Source organism: Liolophura sinensis, chromosome 7 (genome assembly GCF_032854445.1).
Source record: "Liolophura sinensis isolate JHLJ2023 chromosome 7, CUHK_Ljap_v2, whole genome shotgun sequence".
Classification (NCBI taxonomy): domain Eukaryota; kingdom Metazoa; phylum Mollusca; class Polyplacophora; order Chitonida; family Chitonidae; genus Liolophura; species Liolophura sinensis.
The window spans coordinates 42317678-42333931 of record NC_088301.1 but is presented as its reverse complement, the minus strand read 5'-3'; the positions used below and the strand labels follow the sequence as shown (position 1 = coordinate 42333931).

Here is a 16254-nt window from a genome sequence, read left to right as displayed (position 1 = left end):
TTTACACATACACTAAATGCCTTGTATATGGTGTTGTTTAGATTCTGATCACATAGGCCTATGATGAGTAGCTTTCCATACCTCAAACATGTAATTGCTGAAAGCATGTAAAGCACAAACCGAAAAAAGCAAAATAATGTCATCAGTAAGTCATAGGGAATAATTGTGATGTCAGTGTACTTCCTGAAATGCTAGTATTACCAGAATTAAAAACAGATAACATGAGCTTGAAAACCCCTTGGCCTGGAACAGATGAAGTCCTATTGATTTTGTGTGGGAAGAAACATGGTTGTTTTACATGGGACGTACTGCATTGAAGTTTTCACTGGTGGGTAAAACCTCTTATGTGTATGTCTATTAGCTTGTATATTAGTTATTCTTAGCAAAATATAAGTTGTTTAGTTATGTTGTGCCTGAACTGTCTGTAAATCTGTTAAATGTGTAATGTCAGTGTCTTAATACTCATGTGTAGGTATTTGGAAGCATGCATTAATTTTAAAGCATATTATTTTGTATATTCATCATGAAACATCCAGTTACAAGGTACATTTACATACATATATGGAGTTATAATCTGTTGGTGTTTGTTAGATTGGTGTGTACAGATATGTAGCAGTCAAGTTAGCTTTTATGTATTTAACATCTACAAATGGCAGCAAGGAATACAAAGGTAATAAAAGCAGTTTGCCTACGTAGAAGACATTGAGTTAGTGAGAGCCTCTAAATTAGTTCTTGGGAAGACCGTGGCTCTTGTGGGTGGCTTTTTCCATAAAAGTGAAAATCTATATCCCGAAACATAAAAGAGCATATACTTCAAATTGAAATACATCTTTATAGATGAATGATAATTGTGTTTCAAACTGCCCTGTGCAAGAGGAGCATGTGGGCTGGATTTTTAACATAGCAAATTGTTTTGAGCTTCATAGAACTTGGGTAAATTTTGGCATTTTCAGCTGGGACATCCTATTGTCATGTGATATTGTACATGCCTTCATCGGAGACTGTGGGCAAGTTTATGGAATTGCCTGTGTATTGATTTTTGTTCACAGAGCTAGGAAGAGACCAGGTTTTCAGTATGTGCATTGTCTTCCCCTTCAGCCCCCTTGTGTCCATTTCACTGTCAGACGTCTGCAGACATGATGGCAGAGTGCTTCATGAGGCCAAATCACCAAAGCTATGAATAAGCTGGCACGAAAGGTCGCTGGACAGGGGATTTTGATCTTCCTTTTCACAGATTTAGTAGGCGTTCCCTTGTTGATCAGCGAGTCAGTTACAAAGCATCTTGAACTGCAGCTAATTAATCTGAAAATTAACATTCAAATTCTTCTACACTACACCGAAAAGATTGATGCCTTTTGTTTATTGACAATTACAGAAAATGCCATGAACGTTGATTTCTGTTTGTCTGTTTTGATTATCTCATGTAGTCAACACGTGTATAAAAATGGGAAAGGAAAAATTGATAAATGAAGACTTGCTTGGTGTATATTTTGAGTTTATATGAAATCTTGTATCTTAATTTGTAAGAAGTTCACACCACATTGTCAGAGTACACCTATTGAAAATGGTTGACCCATTTTGTACAGTGAAAATCAGCATTTGTACAAAGAAAATCACCATGTGAACCTATCAAACATTTCTTTCCCACTGGCTAAAAAGTAACAGGGTGGTGATTTGAAATTGTTTTCCCCCACCCTCCCCCTGTTATTTGTTTATTTATTGGGTAGATAATTTGGAGAACAATGTACATTGCATAGATTATTGTGTCAGGTTGTCATACTCTGAGTGTGGTTTTCATCTTAAACTGTTGAAGTTCTATTTAAGCACATTTATTTCCCTCTTCCTACTGTTTGTGTTAGCAGTAAATGTTAGCTTGTCTCTTTCTCTGTAAAGGCAAAGAGGAGGGACATTTTGCTGTCCTGCGTTACTTGATGTTCAGGTTTTTACATCTGGGCTTATGTACTTCTGGAGCAAAGTAGTTGTTTTGTATATTTACTTGTAGATATAGGTTAGTACTATGATAAGGTGTTATCTATAGAAATAACACAAACCGGGTTTTCTTCGGTCTGCATTCTGGGATCACACATGTTATCCATTATTCCTATCTGGAAGACATCACAACGCAACTGCCAGAATCTGCTATTAACAAATCATGCAACTGTGATTAAAAGCAGGTACCTGTATGTCGAGACTTTTCATCCATTTGCTTTTTTTTTTTTTTTTTTGAAATGCATTTAATCATTGTGCTTGTCGAATATGGTATACCTTGGCTTGATTATTTTAGTCTACACATTGACTAAACGAATGCTAAAGCCCAGTGCACAGGGACAATATTTGTTGTCAGTAACGGATTTCTTAATCTGGACAACAAAAAATCCTCACAAACTACCACAAGGATTCCTGAGTTTGGAATACAAGGTGGGGGTTGGGGGGGAGGGGGGGCTGCATCTTGTGAGATTGTTGTCCTTTAGATCAACCAATCACCATATATGGAAATTTAATGCTAGTAGAGACAAAATGGATCCCTGTTTCAGTCACATGACATATTATGTTACAGTCCTTTGTTGGTGGAATCCTCAAAAATGAGCAACAAATGTTGCTTGTGTGCGGGTAACCAGTATTCCGGATCATTTGACACCAGGATCTGAAAATCTTGCTTTCAGCGACAAATGTTGTTCGTGAGTCCAAACTGATTTATACAATCTGGGATCACAGTGTGAATGTATCAGTTAAGGTGTGTAGGATATGTCAAATTGAGTTTAAGCTGTATTATAGTTTAATCTTGTAGGTGTATGATGTTTAAACATAAGGTAACAACAAAACTATAATTGATGTATGTGTGCATATACTTAATTGTACTTAAAGGTCATTGTTTTGGATAGTTACTAATATCATACGAAGGATAGCTGTGAAGGCTCATTTTTGAGGGTTTTATTTCTTTGAAGATTTATGTTAGTCTTTTTGTCGTACATGTAGGTTTCTCTCACCTAGTTCATATGTTAAATATCTCTACCCCTTTTCGTCTGGTAGAGATTCTGGTGAGAAGGTGAAATGCAAGGGTGTTGAAGAATTGTGATGCTCTTGAATTATTACTGTTCTTGTAATTTTTGGCCGTCAGTCCGTGGCCATGTGGGATTGCATGTAAGGCGTGTAAATGGTTAGGTACATGTAGTACCAAGTAAAACTGGTCTCCAGACTACAAGGTGGGTGGAATTAAAATGCAGCGAAATTCCTCTCCAACGCTCCCAGCACACGAATCCTTATCCAGTGAAGTTTCTAAAGTGCTTACCTCACAGTAAACAGTCCAAACTCTGGAGACTTCTGTCTGGACACGTTGGCCACTGTGTGTTGCATTGTCCTTTGCATATGGACGTACACATTTAAAGCACTCTTTACAGTTTAGCTTGCCTCATCAGGATATATAGATTTTGTAGAGACTATAAACATTAGGTGATTATGTATGGTTTTCCCTTTGTAAGATGTACACATCTATTTTGGTTACAGTAACTACTGTAATTAATATAATTAAGACCTTGAATCTAAGCTTGTTGTGGCTAGGTGTTCCTGGAAGAGAAGTCATGCTGCAGTCCAGACGAGGTTTTGACATTGAACTTTTATTTCCAAAGTTCTGTAATGGCATTTGCCAATGCCAGTTCAACACGTGTTAAAAAGTGGATTTCCTTTTGGATTGGAAATAAGTGTTTACCAGAACTGCTTCAGAGCAGCTGCACCTAATTGGCTGCCATTGCAGCATCTGTGTACATTTGCATCTGTTTGCCGATGACATTGGAAATCCCTGCTGGCAGCTAGTATCGTCTCAACTCCATGACACTTGAAATGGCTTTATCATGTAACAGGAAGTGGGGCATACATGTAGAAATCCGGTGTTCAGAGAGGGTTAGGGAAGGCAGTGCCCGAGGGCTGAATTTGTTGTGAGGCTAGTGCAGGGATGCTACCTGTTCCTGATGGTCTGCACGTGGCATGGGTTGACAGTCCTGCAAGAGGATTCTGTCGAGGAAAAATACAAACTTTCACCTGCAGTTCAAAAACATTTAGATTTGATTGTTTCTAGCATGGAATTAATAGATGGATTATAATATATCTTCATGTACATGTGTACGTGCTCTACAGGAGTTATGGACTTCTTCTTACCAATACCTGGGTTAGAGATCTAGCTTGATTTAACCATTTGCCCTCAAGTGGTATGAATGAGACCAAATCAGACACCAGGAACTTTTAATGATATTATTGCTGTTCTTTCTTTGGCATACAGATGTAGTAAAAGTTAGCCATGTAATAATTGTGCATAGTGGAAGGGGGGGGGGGGGGAGTTCCATTAAGAACTGGTAACACTGTTCTACAGTATGTGACTTAAATGACTATATCAAAATGACATGAACTGAATAGATAACCAGTAAACCAGTGAAAAAATGAACCGTAGATAGAAACTACCTTGTGACTCAGGCATGAGATTTGTCGTCTTCTTGGAGGAATTTTTTTTTTCAGAACTTAATTCCAAAATGCTAAAAAGGACAAAATTATGACTATAATTTATAGTTACCTCTTTTTCATCCCAGTGTCTGTCTCACCCCTATGATGTGTAGGAGAAATAAGTCATTTGTATGCCTCATCCTAGTATTTAATAACAGGTGATATCCCTCGAGTGACTAGAATAATGTGAATACATATTGCAGACAACAATTACAAAGTTTTTACCGCGGCATGGTACAAACACATTTTACAAGTAGATCAAAAAAGTCGTAATTTTAAATTTTTGCTTATGTCAGAAAATGGTTTTGAGGAATGGGACCATAACGAAATGATACAACTCACAGATGAGGAATTCAAACTGATGTAATTAGTGATATCATATGCGTTTGAATATAATTATAGATGCTATGAGCTTTCTTTTGCGCAGCAGAATCAGATAAATAAAAGAAGCTTAAAAGAGTTAGTGATGCTGAATCATACTGATCATTCTGTGTGCAGATAACTGGAAGTCTCAGAGTTGTTCATGGTGCATGTAGAAAGGTACATCTAAGTAATGCCAGGCTGAAGGTTTTGCCCTTTGTGAAGCATGTTACTGTTTAAATTCACAGCTGAATATGTAATTCGGTTTTTCAGTTTGGTGCTCGTACAATACATGTATCTACATATATATTGCCAGGTGTGCTGTCCCTCTGCTCCTTATATTCTTTATATTTGTATCACACATTTTTGATATTGTTCAATATCAGGGTTGCCTGCAGAGTTTGGAGACAGGTGATTTATGTATTGGGTTTGTGTCCTGATGGAATCACTATGGCCAAGGCCTGCAGGTCTCATAATGGCAGCTGCGAGTAAACACTGTGTGTGTGTGTGTGTGTGTGTCTGCAGAAGGGTTTGCTGTGTGTGTAAAGCACAGTGATGACAGCTGGGGCCTGCCAGCCTTGTCAATGGATTTAGCGCAGGGCTGCGCTATCAGGCTGAATTGTCAATATGTGACCAGTGAGACCTGTTGAGGGAGGCTGATTTGGCTGACATGAGGGATAATCCAGGTTATCTACCTGTGTGTTGTCTTGATACCGTAGATGCAAGCCCATTATTTGAAATAATTGTGCCAGTTCTCATCTTACTTATTTTTTTGAACTAAAAAGGTTATGGGCTCCTGTTTTAGTATTTTTTTCTCCCAGTTTTTATAGGTCATGAGTCATCTTGTGTTCATACTGCATATACCCTGTGATTGTCTAAATAATGCTATATGTCTCTACATGTACTGTAGTCCATAATTTACATATGCATGTTTTTGGAGAGAGAGGTGAGCTCGCTCTGCGTACACACTTCATACATACATGTAGTGTTCATGCATTTTCAAGAATATGATAGAATACATATATGTGATATCTTGTGAAGACTTGGAACATGTTTTTTATGGCTGTTGTTGATATGGCCAAGAGTATAGGTTATATTTTCTGGACAGTTTACAAACAGATTGAGCACTTCATACGTTTGGGTGATAATTTTCAGAGACACAGAAGTTGCCCTATGATACACATATGTTGTCAGGGGTAACATGCTATGATATCAAGGACATGGTTCTGCATAGATGAACATGTTTGTGAGTTAAAATTAAAGGAGGCAACATGTTTGAAAAATCTAATCATGCTAAATGCTAATTACCATATGTCATTGAGAAAAATTTTGTTCAGTTAAATATTTTTGTACCTGAATGGGTTGGAATGAGATTTACAACTCCCAATATACATGGAGTTGTTTCTCCTGTATGAGTTACCTCCCTTAAGCATGTGTGCATACGTTTGTACCCAAGTGTCTGACCATGTACTTGGTTTCTGTTATAGGTAACGTAAAGGTTTTCCGGCAGGTTGTGTGATCCCACCATGGCAGAGGAAGAGATTGACGGGCGCCCCGCCGAATATGGCTTGTCTGTCAAGGAGCTCCGAGAGCTCATGGAGCTGAGGGGACGGGAAGGCTATGAACGAATACAAACAAAATATGGAGGGGTTCTGGAGATGTGTAAAAAGCTCTATACGTCACCCAATGAAGGTAAGCAAGTTTTTCTCTCTACATGATGATAGTTAGCATACAGATACTGGATACATACTTGCATACTCGTTGAACAATTTTTGAAGTTTTGTTGTTTAAAATACATGTATTTTATGGACTAATGCAATAAGGATAAACTGAGGTACATGTGTCTCCTAAAAAGCATTCAAACTTTTGATCTTCGGTAATGATATTACTTGAAAGTTCTTTCTGTGCCCAATATTGGAAGACCTGTTTGATGCATTCCGTGCATTTGTGAAGAGATTTTCAAGCATGGGCGAATAAGATTGATAGTCCAGACCACATTGACCTTGTACATGTGTAAGCATTCACCATCATTAGCCAGGTCAGTGTGGCACAACTTCTTGGCACATTTGCCTGTTTTCTCAGCTTTGAACTGTGATCTACTGTGGGGAGACCCAGTTCCTGAGAGCAAAGTACAAATTATATATATACATATTTGTAACAATACAGGTTCAACAGCTGTCCTCTTGTTACCACCTAACTCATTATCCCTGCCTTCATCAGCCCCCTACCAGTAAACATTTTTCAGGATTTCTTTTCGTAATGATTTATCATATTGAATTTAAAATTAGCACATATCATGATATGCCATAGATGTAGTACAAGTGGAATCATTCTGGCCATTTTTCAACAGAAGCAGTCAGCTGTTAAGATGAATGGTCAATGTTTGCTCAACAAGTGCAGGAAGACATTGACTTTTTACAAGATGTCATAGCTTGTGCTAGTTTGCGCTCTGTCATTCTGAATTAAAACTTGTTGTGTACTGGATTTCACAAAGACAAGTTGCAGATTAAGTTCAACCATCAGGCCATTTTGTTCTTTTGTAGACTTTAACATAGCTAGTATTCTCGTGGCTCAAATGGTTAGTGGGGGAAATTGAGTTTTCAACAAGAAAATATTTGGGACAGCCATTCGATACACTGATGACTGTCCAGGGCCTGTTGGCTCTAAATTTCTGTAAATATGTTTGTAAATACATGTTGTAATTAAAATAAGTAAAACATGATTTAATGTTCAGAGTAATATTTACCAAATAAAAGCTGCGTGGTGTTATTTAACAAACGGCAGGATGAGTTTCTGCATCATAGTCACGAAAAAAACATTAAGTTTCATTATTTTTTCAAGTTGAGTTTCTAAAAGAAATAGACCAGAAAATCCACAGCAAATGTTGTTCCATCAGCCATGTTGGAGAATTATTTTCAAAATCATTTCTTCATAAATATCAGAATTAGGTCATTGTATGTATTTATACTGAAAGTCCAGAAAACTTGACGTTTGCCATTCTGGAGTTGTTTTGTCTTGATAGTGTCACATTTGAAAACCCTGTAAACAAGTCTTTTTAAAAGAGGAGTACAAATAACAAGTCTGTTTGGCACACTGAACAGTCTTTATTAGATTAAGAAACTTATTGAATTCATTTACAACATGTTTTTAGCAAACTCCTGGCCCCAAGAAAATCACACATTATCTGTGCTAAAAAAAATGTACATTTGTCTTGTAGGCTTGCATATATCACACCAGTCAGTGTGTCAAGCCCTTATCCACTTGCCTGTTGTTGTTCTTGATTGTTATTCTAGCACAGTTAATTGGTATCATCATGCAGAAACTACAGTGAAATGCCTTTCTTCTTCATGAACCATGGGATAACATGGGTCTCTTCCTGCATATGTACCTGAAGGGAGATGGTGCGATTGCACATGGAATAATTTGCAGTTGCATGTATGCAAGAGCTCTTCAGACGCATGTTGAGGAGTTGCAGTTGTACTGGTCTTTGTGTATAGGAGATGCTTACATGGTTAATTGTGTTCGATGTTTTTCCCAGAGTGAACACAAATTAGTCAGCCCAGATTAATTAGCTGTGAACTTTGGACGTAAAAACCTGACATCACAAGGGATCAACAATTTCTGTAGCTGTATGCAATAATTGCATATCCATTACTTGTGTGTTTTTGTGTTATCTGCCATGCAAGTCTACCCAGAAAAGAAAAACAAAAAATGGAAATGTAAATGCAGTAGGGAGCTCATTCTAATAAGGTTCCATGCCGTAAAAATTTACAATTGCCTCTTGGAGTAAAAATTTGTGGAAAATTGCTCACACACATTACATAAGGTTCAGTCACTTCAGTCTGTGGTGAAGCTTTTAGCCGTCAGGCAATTGCAGTGAAAGCAGTTTCATGTAGTGACAGCGTAAGATTAGCGTCATTTAGTAACATGCACAGTAACAGTACCACACACACATCAAAAAAGAAAAAATGGACAGGCTACAGTACATCTGACCTCATAGACTCTGCTGGGCACGTTTCTTCGTGTGGCACAGGTACAATGTAATTGGGACCATGTGGTGTATATGATATGGGCTTGAAACATGTAAATGTAAAGCTCAAGTGTATAGTTGACTCAAGGCTGGGGGGATGAGATAAACGAATGCCCATGTAGCTTTTTGTGTTTTTTTTCTTATGAGCATTAGCCACATAAGCAATATTATGTTAGTTCTCTGGAGTGTCCAGGCAAACCATCTCAGAAATGATTAAATGTTAGCTCATCAGTTTTTCTTTTTCGGGTTATTTTTTGTCTTCAGATTTTTTTGTTTATAATATTGTATTCCTTGGATGTTATAAACTGCCATTAGGAATGATCAGTATTTGAAAAAGAAAATATTTACTCTGTACTTTATTTTATTTTGTGAAATAAGAGCTAGTTTAATGCATTTGTAGTATATAGAATAGGTGAAAGTCTTATTTTTTTTTTAAAGTCCAGTGTAACATGAATACTTTGAAGGTTACCATTTGGTATATGTCACTACTCGAGGCACTATAGTTGTTTCTTGCCCATTTTGGAGCCATTGCTTTGCCAGTGTTATGCGATACTGTTTGAACCAGGCTAAATGTATGTTGCGTATCTTGGAACTCTACCTGCCTAGTTGCACAAAACTTCAGCACCATGTGCCGCTTAGTGTGTTAGACAACCAGCTTTGTTTGGCCTCAAGAATAACATCACCCTGCAAAAATAGCTCTTGGATATGACTCATTCCTCCTTGCTGATACATTGCTGTGTATAGTTAGTGAATATAGCCAGACAACATGTCCATGCTACAAGCAGCACAAGTGTTTTTCAATATTGCAGAATACACATTGTCTGTTGCTTCAGGTCATTCTCCTTTTTTATTTTTTCCATTTTTTTTTAACTCTGTTTTATTTCCTGTATACATTTACATGTGCAGATTTATAAAAAAAGGGCCATTTACACTTAAAATCTCAGATTGCTTTGGACTTCTGTTCATTTGGAAGTCCAGTTGTAAGAGTGTTGATGTAAATTTACACTAGGGATAGCAGACGTTTGTTGTGATTCTGCTCCAGTCTGACACACCAAAACTGAGGCCATTCATATATATTCAGTAGAAACCTCGTGCAGAGACTGATTGTATTTATCTGTCCAGTGGGACAAGGCTATAGACAGACTGCTATTTGAGACAAACTTCCTAAGCAAGGAAGGATCTCCCCCCATCAGGCTGGGATGCTACCCCAATCATCAATATTACATTAGCCCTATTCTTCACCTGTCCCCCATCAGCTCTCTTAAGGCTTTTCCAACTCTGGAGGTAGGGCTGCTTCATTTTCAGCCCACCTTCGCTGGCAATCACAAAGGCTTAGATGGTTTTCACTGGCTAAGCTCCCGGAAGGGCAGGAAAACCAGGACCGGTCAACCATGTCTGTGATTATGAGAGACTTTTGCAAGAGAATGCAATATAGGACATACATGTCGTGCGGGATATGTGACGATGCACAGTACACGTCCTAGGGGTAGTGTGGAATATGTGATGATGAACAGTACATGTCCTAGGGGTATTGTGGGATGTGATGACGAGCAATATAGGTGTAGTGTGGAATGTGTAATGATGAACAGTACATGTCCTAGGGGTATTGTGGGATGTGATGATGAGCAATATAGGTGTAGTATTGGATATGTGATGATGAACAGTACATGTCCTAGGGGTATTGTGGGATGTGATGACGAGCAATATAGGTGTAGTGTGGAATATGTGATGATGAACAGTACATGTCCTAAGGGGTATTGTGGGATGTGATGACGAGCAATATAGGTGTAGTGTGGAATATGTGATGATGAACAGTACATGTCCTAGGGGTATTGTGGGATGTGATGACAAGTAATATAGGTGTAGTGTGGAATATGTGATGATGAACAGTACATGTCCTAGGGGTATTGTGGGATGTGATGATGAGCAATATAGGTGTAGTATTGGATATGTGATGATGAACAGTACATGTCCTAGGGGTATTGTGGGATGTGATGACGAGCAATATAGGTGTAGTGTGGATTATGTAATGATGAACAGTACATGTACTAGGGGTATTGTGGGATGTGATGACGAGCAATATAGGTGTAGTGTGGAATATGTAATGATGAACAGTACATGTCCTAGGAGTATTGTGGGATGTGATGACGAGCAATATAGGTGTAGTGTGGAATATGTAATGATGAACAGTACATGTCCTAGGAGTATTGTGGGATGTGATGACGAGCAATATAGGTGTAGTGTGGAATATGTAATGATGAACAGTACATGTCCTAGGGGTATTGTGGGATGTGATGACGAGCAATATAGGTGTAGTGCGGAATATGTGATGATGAACAGTACATGTCCTAGGGGTATTATGGGATGTGATGATGAGCAATATAGGTGTAGTGTGGAATATGTAATGATGAACAGCACATGTCCTAGGGGTATTGTGTGATGACGAGCAATATAGGTGTAGTGTGGAATATGTGATGACGAACAGTACATGTCCTAGGGGTATTGTGGGATGTGATGATGAGCAATATAGGTGTAGTGTGGATAATGTAATGATTAGAAATAACTTGGCACTGGTAGTATTGGATATGTGATGATGAACAGTACATGTTGTGGGATGTGACGATGAGCAGTATATGTCTCATCATTATATGTATGAGTGATCCATGTCATAGGTGTGGGATGCCCTATTTCTAATTTTTGTGACAAATGTTAGTATGGTTCAGAGTAGAATGTTACATTTGTTTACCAGCCTTTTGGAAAAGTAAACATGAGTATGTTGTTCATTGGATAGCCTAACGATGTATGAAAAATAAAACTCAATATTCCTGCTACAGTTAGATATATATTGGCTAAAATGATCAGACCAGGTGTCCCCAAAATTAGAGAAATAGGGTATGTGATGATGAGCAGTATATGATATGAGAGGTCTGATGAACAACAAAACATAGCCATACAATGGAGGTACATGGCTGCACATCTATGCTTCACATTCTGAAAGCATAACGTTGTATGTTCCTTAGTTTTATGTCATTGCCCTTGATCTACATTTGCCCTTTGTGTGTCTGAGTTTGGAGTCTCTCTCAAGACTGTAAACTGCACCTTTTGCCAAATTTAGATAATAGAACATTCCATGAAGGTGTTGTGTATTGTTGTGACAGTAGCCCTCCATCCATCCTGCATCCTTGTCTCACACCCTTTCTTCCCCAATGTTTCACATTTTCTCTCTCCCTCTCCTTGCCTCCTTCAGGGCAATGTCTGTGTTTGGAATCTCAAACTGTCTGCACCACAGTTTAACGACTTCTACTATGTCTCAGGTGGCTCTAATGTAGGCTGCTAGACACTGTGGCCAGGAAGGTAGAAGATGGTTTACTTCAGGAGATGGAAAGTCAATAGTCTGAGCTTGGCTGTCTGTACCTCTGCCTGTACCAATTCCTTCTAAAAGGATGGCTTCTTGACTCTTATCTATAGACAGTCTACACTCCCCCTCTACCTGCCCCTAGCAGTGTGTTGACTTGAGCTGAAGGCACGGGAAGACCTTCACTGTCAGCATGTTTACTTATATATTGGCCCATACTCATGGTGGCAAAAACAGAAACAAGGCACTGTTACAAAATCCATGATGAGACAAGATAAAAGATGGTTGTCAGAATTGCCAGGCTGCTGCATGTAAGATTGGGGGATTAAGGGCAAGGTTTTAATAGAAGTAGGAAGGAGGCAGGCAGAGCATGGCTGGCATCAGACACCTGGTGGTCTATTTCCAGAGAAATATATCAGAATGCAGACAGGTTTATCCCCGGTCCATCCCACTATGACTTATCTTACAGCTGCTATAGATAATTCGGATGCAATAAATACGACTGCGGATAAAGCTGAACATGTACTGTAGGTAATCATAGGACTAAATAGAAGCCACCTCCTTGGTTTTATTGCAGAGCATGCACTGTTTTTCTCTCTGACTGTAAGTGGCATGATTCTATCACTGTGCAGTTCCTGGCAGATTTGGTGGTTCATTCTAAGTTTTACTGGCCACTCGGGAAGGATTGCCACATCAGAAGAAGTATATCACTGTGTATCTTTGTTGTCTATTGCCAAGATTGATGATACATAAACTGCAAAGATACACATTTTACATCGGGGCATATTTAAAACGCCAAATAGAAGATGCCATTATTGTATCTGGTGATCGGTCTGTCATCTTTTGGCATGTAACATGGACTTTGTCTTTTTGGAACCAGGCTTCCTTGAGTTCCCTGCAATGCACATAGTCTGGCACCTACCCAAACTGATCAAGTACAGTGTATTCTCAGAAGCCATTGTGAAAGTGTTTCTTGATTGGACTGATATTAAGGCTACAATTTTCCCATGGAGTAGGGGTATGTGTATATGTCAAAGGTGTATATTAGACCATGTTGCCTGGCATAACAAATATGCCTACTGAGAGTAGTTAGTAATGTTTCGTACACATCTTCATCTTGTGTTGCAGAAAATTAATATTCTCTAATTCACCAAGGCCAGATTGAGTATTGTCCTATACAGATCTTATTGAATTACATGTGTTAAATTCCTGTCTAAACTCTACTCATTGTGATTAAATTTGATAGACATCCGTGGTTTGCCATTTAAATTGTACGGTCCATGGAGTAAGTTACATTTGTGAAAAGTTGTTTCAGTTGGGCTGTTAGAGATAAATCCTTTAGCACACACCCTTATTGTCTATGCAGTTTTGCACATGCTCTGTGTTTGGGAACTGATAGAAGTTTTGTAAACAACAGGATGAGAAGATGAGTACCATGTGTGGATGTGAGCCTGGAAAAACGGAACTTTGAGCTGCCAAACAGACAGTTTCATAATTGAGAGAGGCAGATGTCTTGAGGGCTTTGTATCTGACGCACTCATCAGAATACTTTCCATCGGTCATGCTGCGTCGGGAATATGCTTTGAGTGTGGCTAATTTTATTGTCGCCGTCGTTTTATAAGTGAAATATTCTTGAGTACAACATAAAACACCAATCAGATAAATAAATAAATACATACAGGTGCTAACTGGTGAAGTTGGTTCTGAGACATAGTAGAAGTTGGCGATTTCAGTTATTGCAGTATGTTGGGGTCTGACGATGTGCACAATGTATCTTAAGAAAGGGACAAAGTCTTCATCTCTGTTTTGCAGACGGGAACATGCCTAGGTCTAAGATTTTAGTTTTCACTTTTGTACAGTGACATGTTTTGATCACCAGAGGTTGGACCTGTCAGTTAAGGTGGATGACTGAGCTCTGGATTAGCTCTTAACCATGGTAACATCATTAGGCTTACCATCATTGACATAGCAGCTCTGAGAAACACTTGACTTGGAGCGCTTTGAACTTGACATCGGCCACATCAGAACTTTTGACCCAGTGGTAGCCCCAGGTCAACTCTGCTTTGGTATTTACCCGCGTTCTTAATTTTCCCGCTTGTTGAGGGGAGCTGCTGGACGACTTGCTAAGCGATCAATACCGTAAACCTCTGATCATATTTCGCTTTCGATTATTGAAGACTGGATGGCCTGTGGCAAATCTGGGAAAATATTGATCATAGTGCATGTTAGTGTCAGAGATTTGCTATTACATTCTGTCAGTTGGTTTATTAAAATTCTCACTAAAATTTGTAGTCATAAATCATATTTAAATAGGAACAAGAGATTATTAAAAGGCCTGTAAAAGACAAGAAAGCTGTACTACAGCCAGTTTATAATTCTAATGTAGATAAAATGGAATATTAAACTCTTGGATGTGGCATTCATTGCAAAAAACAATGGTATGCCTGTAACAACACCACAAGACTCCTTGTCTTTTAGACTTCCTGGGGTAAAATGGAATGATGTCTTATAATGGTAATTAATTATGATTCTTAGACTTGCGACAGATGGACACTAAGCATAGAAATTGTTTCAGGGAAACAAACTTTCTCTTGAGTTCATATCTATTTCTTCACTTTGTAGTTTATGTTGTGTTCTTGTTTTGTCTGTTATTCTATATGTGTATGATACCAATTCATTATGCTCAGGCTTCATGATTAAATAATTTTGTGATCAGTGAACATCAACATATTGTGTTATGTGTTACATTACTGATAGTCATTGCAGTCACTAAACTTAACCATTTCATAATTGTTGATTGTTGTACATGTGGCTGTCAATATGTCTGATGTACATGTACTTACACCATAATTATTTGTATATTTGCAGGTTTATCGGGGAATCCAGTGGATCTGGAACACCGGAGGAAAACTTTTGGCTCTAATGTAATACCTCCCAAGCCGCCAAAAAGTTTTCTACGGTTGGTCTGGGAGGCCTTGCAAGATGTCACCCTCATTATTTTGATAGTTGCAGCAATTGTTTCACTAGGATTATCTTTTTATAAGCCACCTGCAGATGGTAAGACTTCTTTTGATATTTTTTTGCGCATTACATATACATATGTAAACGTAAATGAAAACTTGATTTTCAGGAAATTTAATTCAGAACATTCATGATTTTCCACAAAGCCAGTTAAATGCTTATATTTTAATCTCTAGGAGTTTAAAATTGGGACCAACAAATAAATGTTATTTTAAGACAGAAGTATTTTAATATACAGTTGTTTCCATAAATTGCTGAATATAATGAATTGATACGTCGTGACTGAAAATCACTTTGCTGACAAAGTTCCTGATTCTTGTACTGTTCTACACTTATTTTGCTTCTGTCTCACCTGTAGGAAATTCAGTAATTTGCCAAAGATCAGTAGTTTATGCCAGGCACCCTGGTAGTCTAGACTCCATACACTGAGTGCCATCATAGTCAAAAATTCTTCAGTATGGTGTTAAGAAGGATAAGTAAATAAATAAATAAATAAATAAATGCACCTATTTTGCTTTACAGTCTGTTGATCAAAAGCTGGCACTGGACAAATGTGTCCAATTGCCAGACTCCTGAATTATTAAAATTGTTAAATTATTATAACTTCTTGAGCTGAATCAGTTGCCTTGTTCAATGTTTCAAGGTTATTGTAGATGACATGTATTGGCCAGCATAAGAATAGGCTGTGTGTTCACCATTTCATCAAGTCTGATGATAGGACGCTGTCTAAGACAGAGATAGCTGTCAGCGATAGTTAGAGATTGATTGCGTTCGTTGTGGAAACTGGGTGAACTCCAATTGCTGCCCAGTCAGCTCAGGGCTTTATTACATTGGCTTCCCAGTCCCGGAAGGTGCTAAAAATAAATATTCCATTTTGCCATGTTGCAAATTTACATTTGGTCTTGAGCCTGACATTCGCAGAGCTACGATTGCTGTGGCGGTGTTTCTGACAGCTTACATCCAGGAAGCCTGCCCAGATAAATGTTCACTGCTAATA

At 38.3% G+C, this 16254-nt stretch overlaps 1 protein-coding gene across 4 annotated transcripts in view; it reads left to right on the top strand.

Annotated features, from left to right (window-relative positions):
- The window catches only part of LOC135470134 (plasma membrane calcium-transporting ATPase 2-like), a 92579-nt gene that overhangs the window by 39114 nt on the left and 37211 nt on the right, over positions 1–16254 (top strand). For all 4 annotated transcript variants that reach the window (XM_064748899.1, XM_064748897.1, XM_064748898.1 and 1 more), the window contains exons 3-4: positions 6339–6543; positions 15105–15293. In XM_064748899.1, the coding sequence (XP_064604969.1) occupies positions 6378–6543; positions 15105–15293 (355 nt within the window). In that variant the 5' untranslated portion in view covers positions 6339–6377. The remainder of the gene's footprint in view (positions 1–6338; positions 6544–15104; positions 15294–16254) is intronic.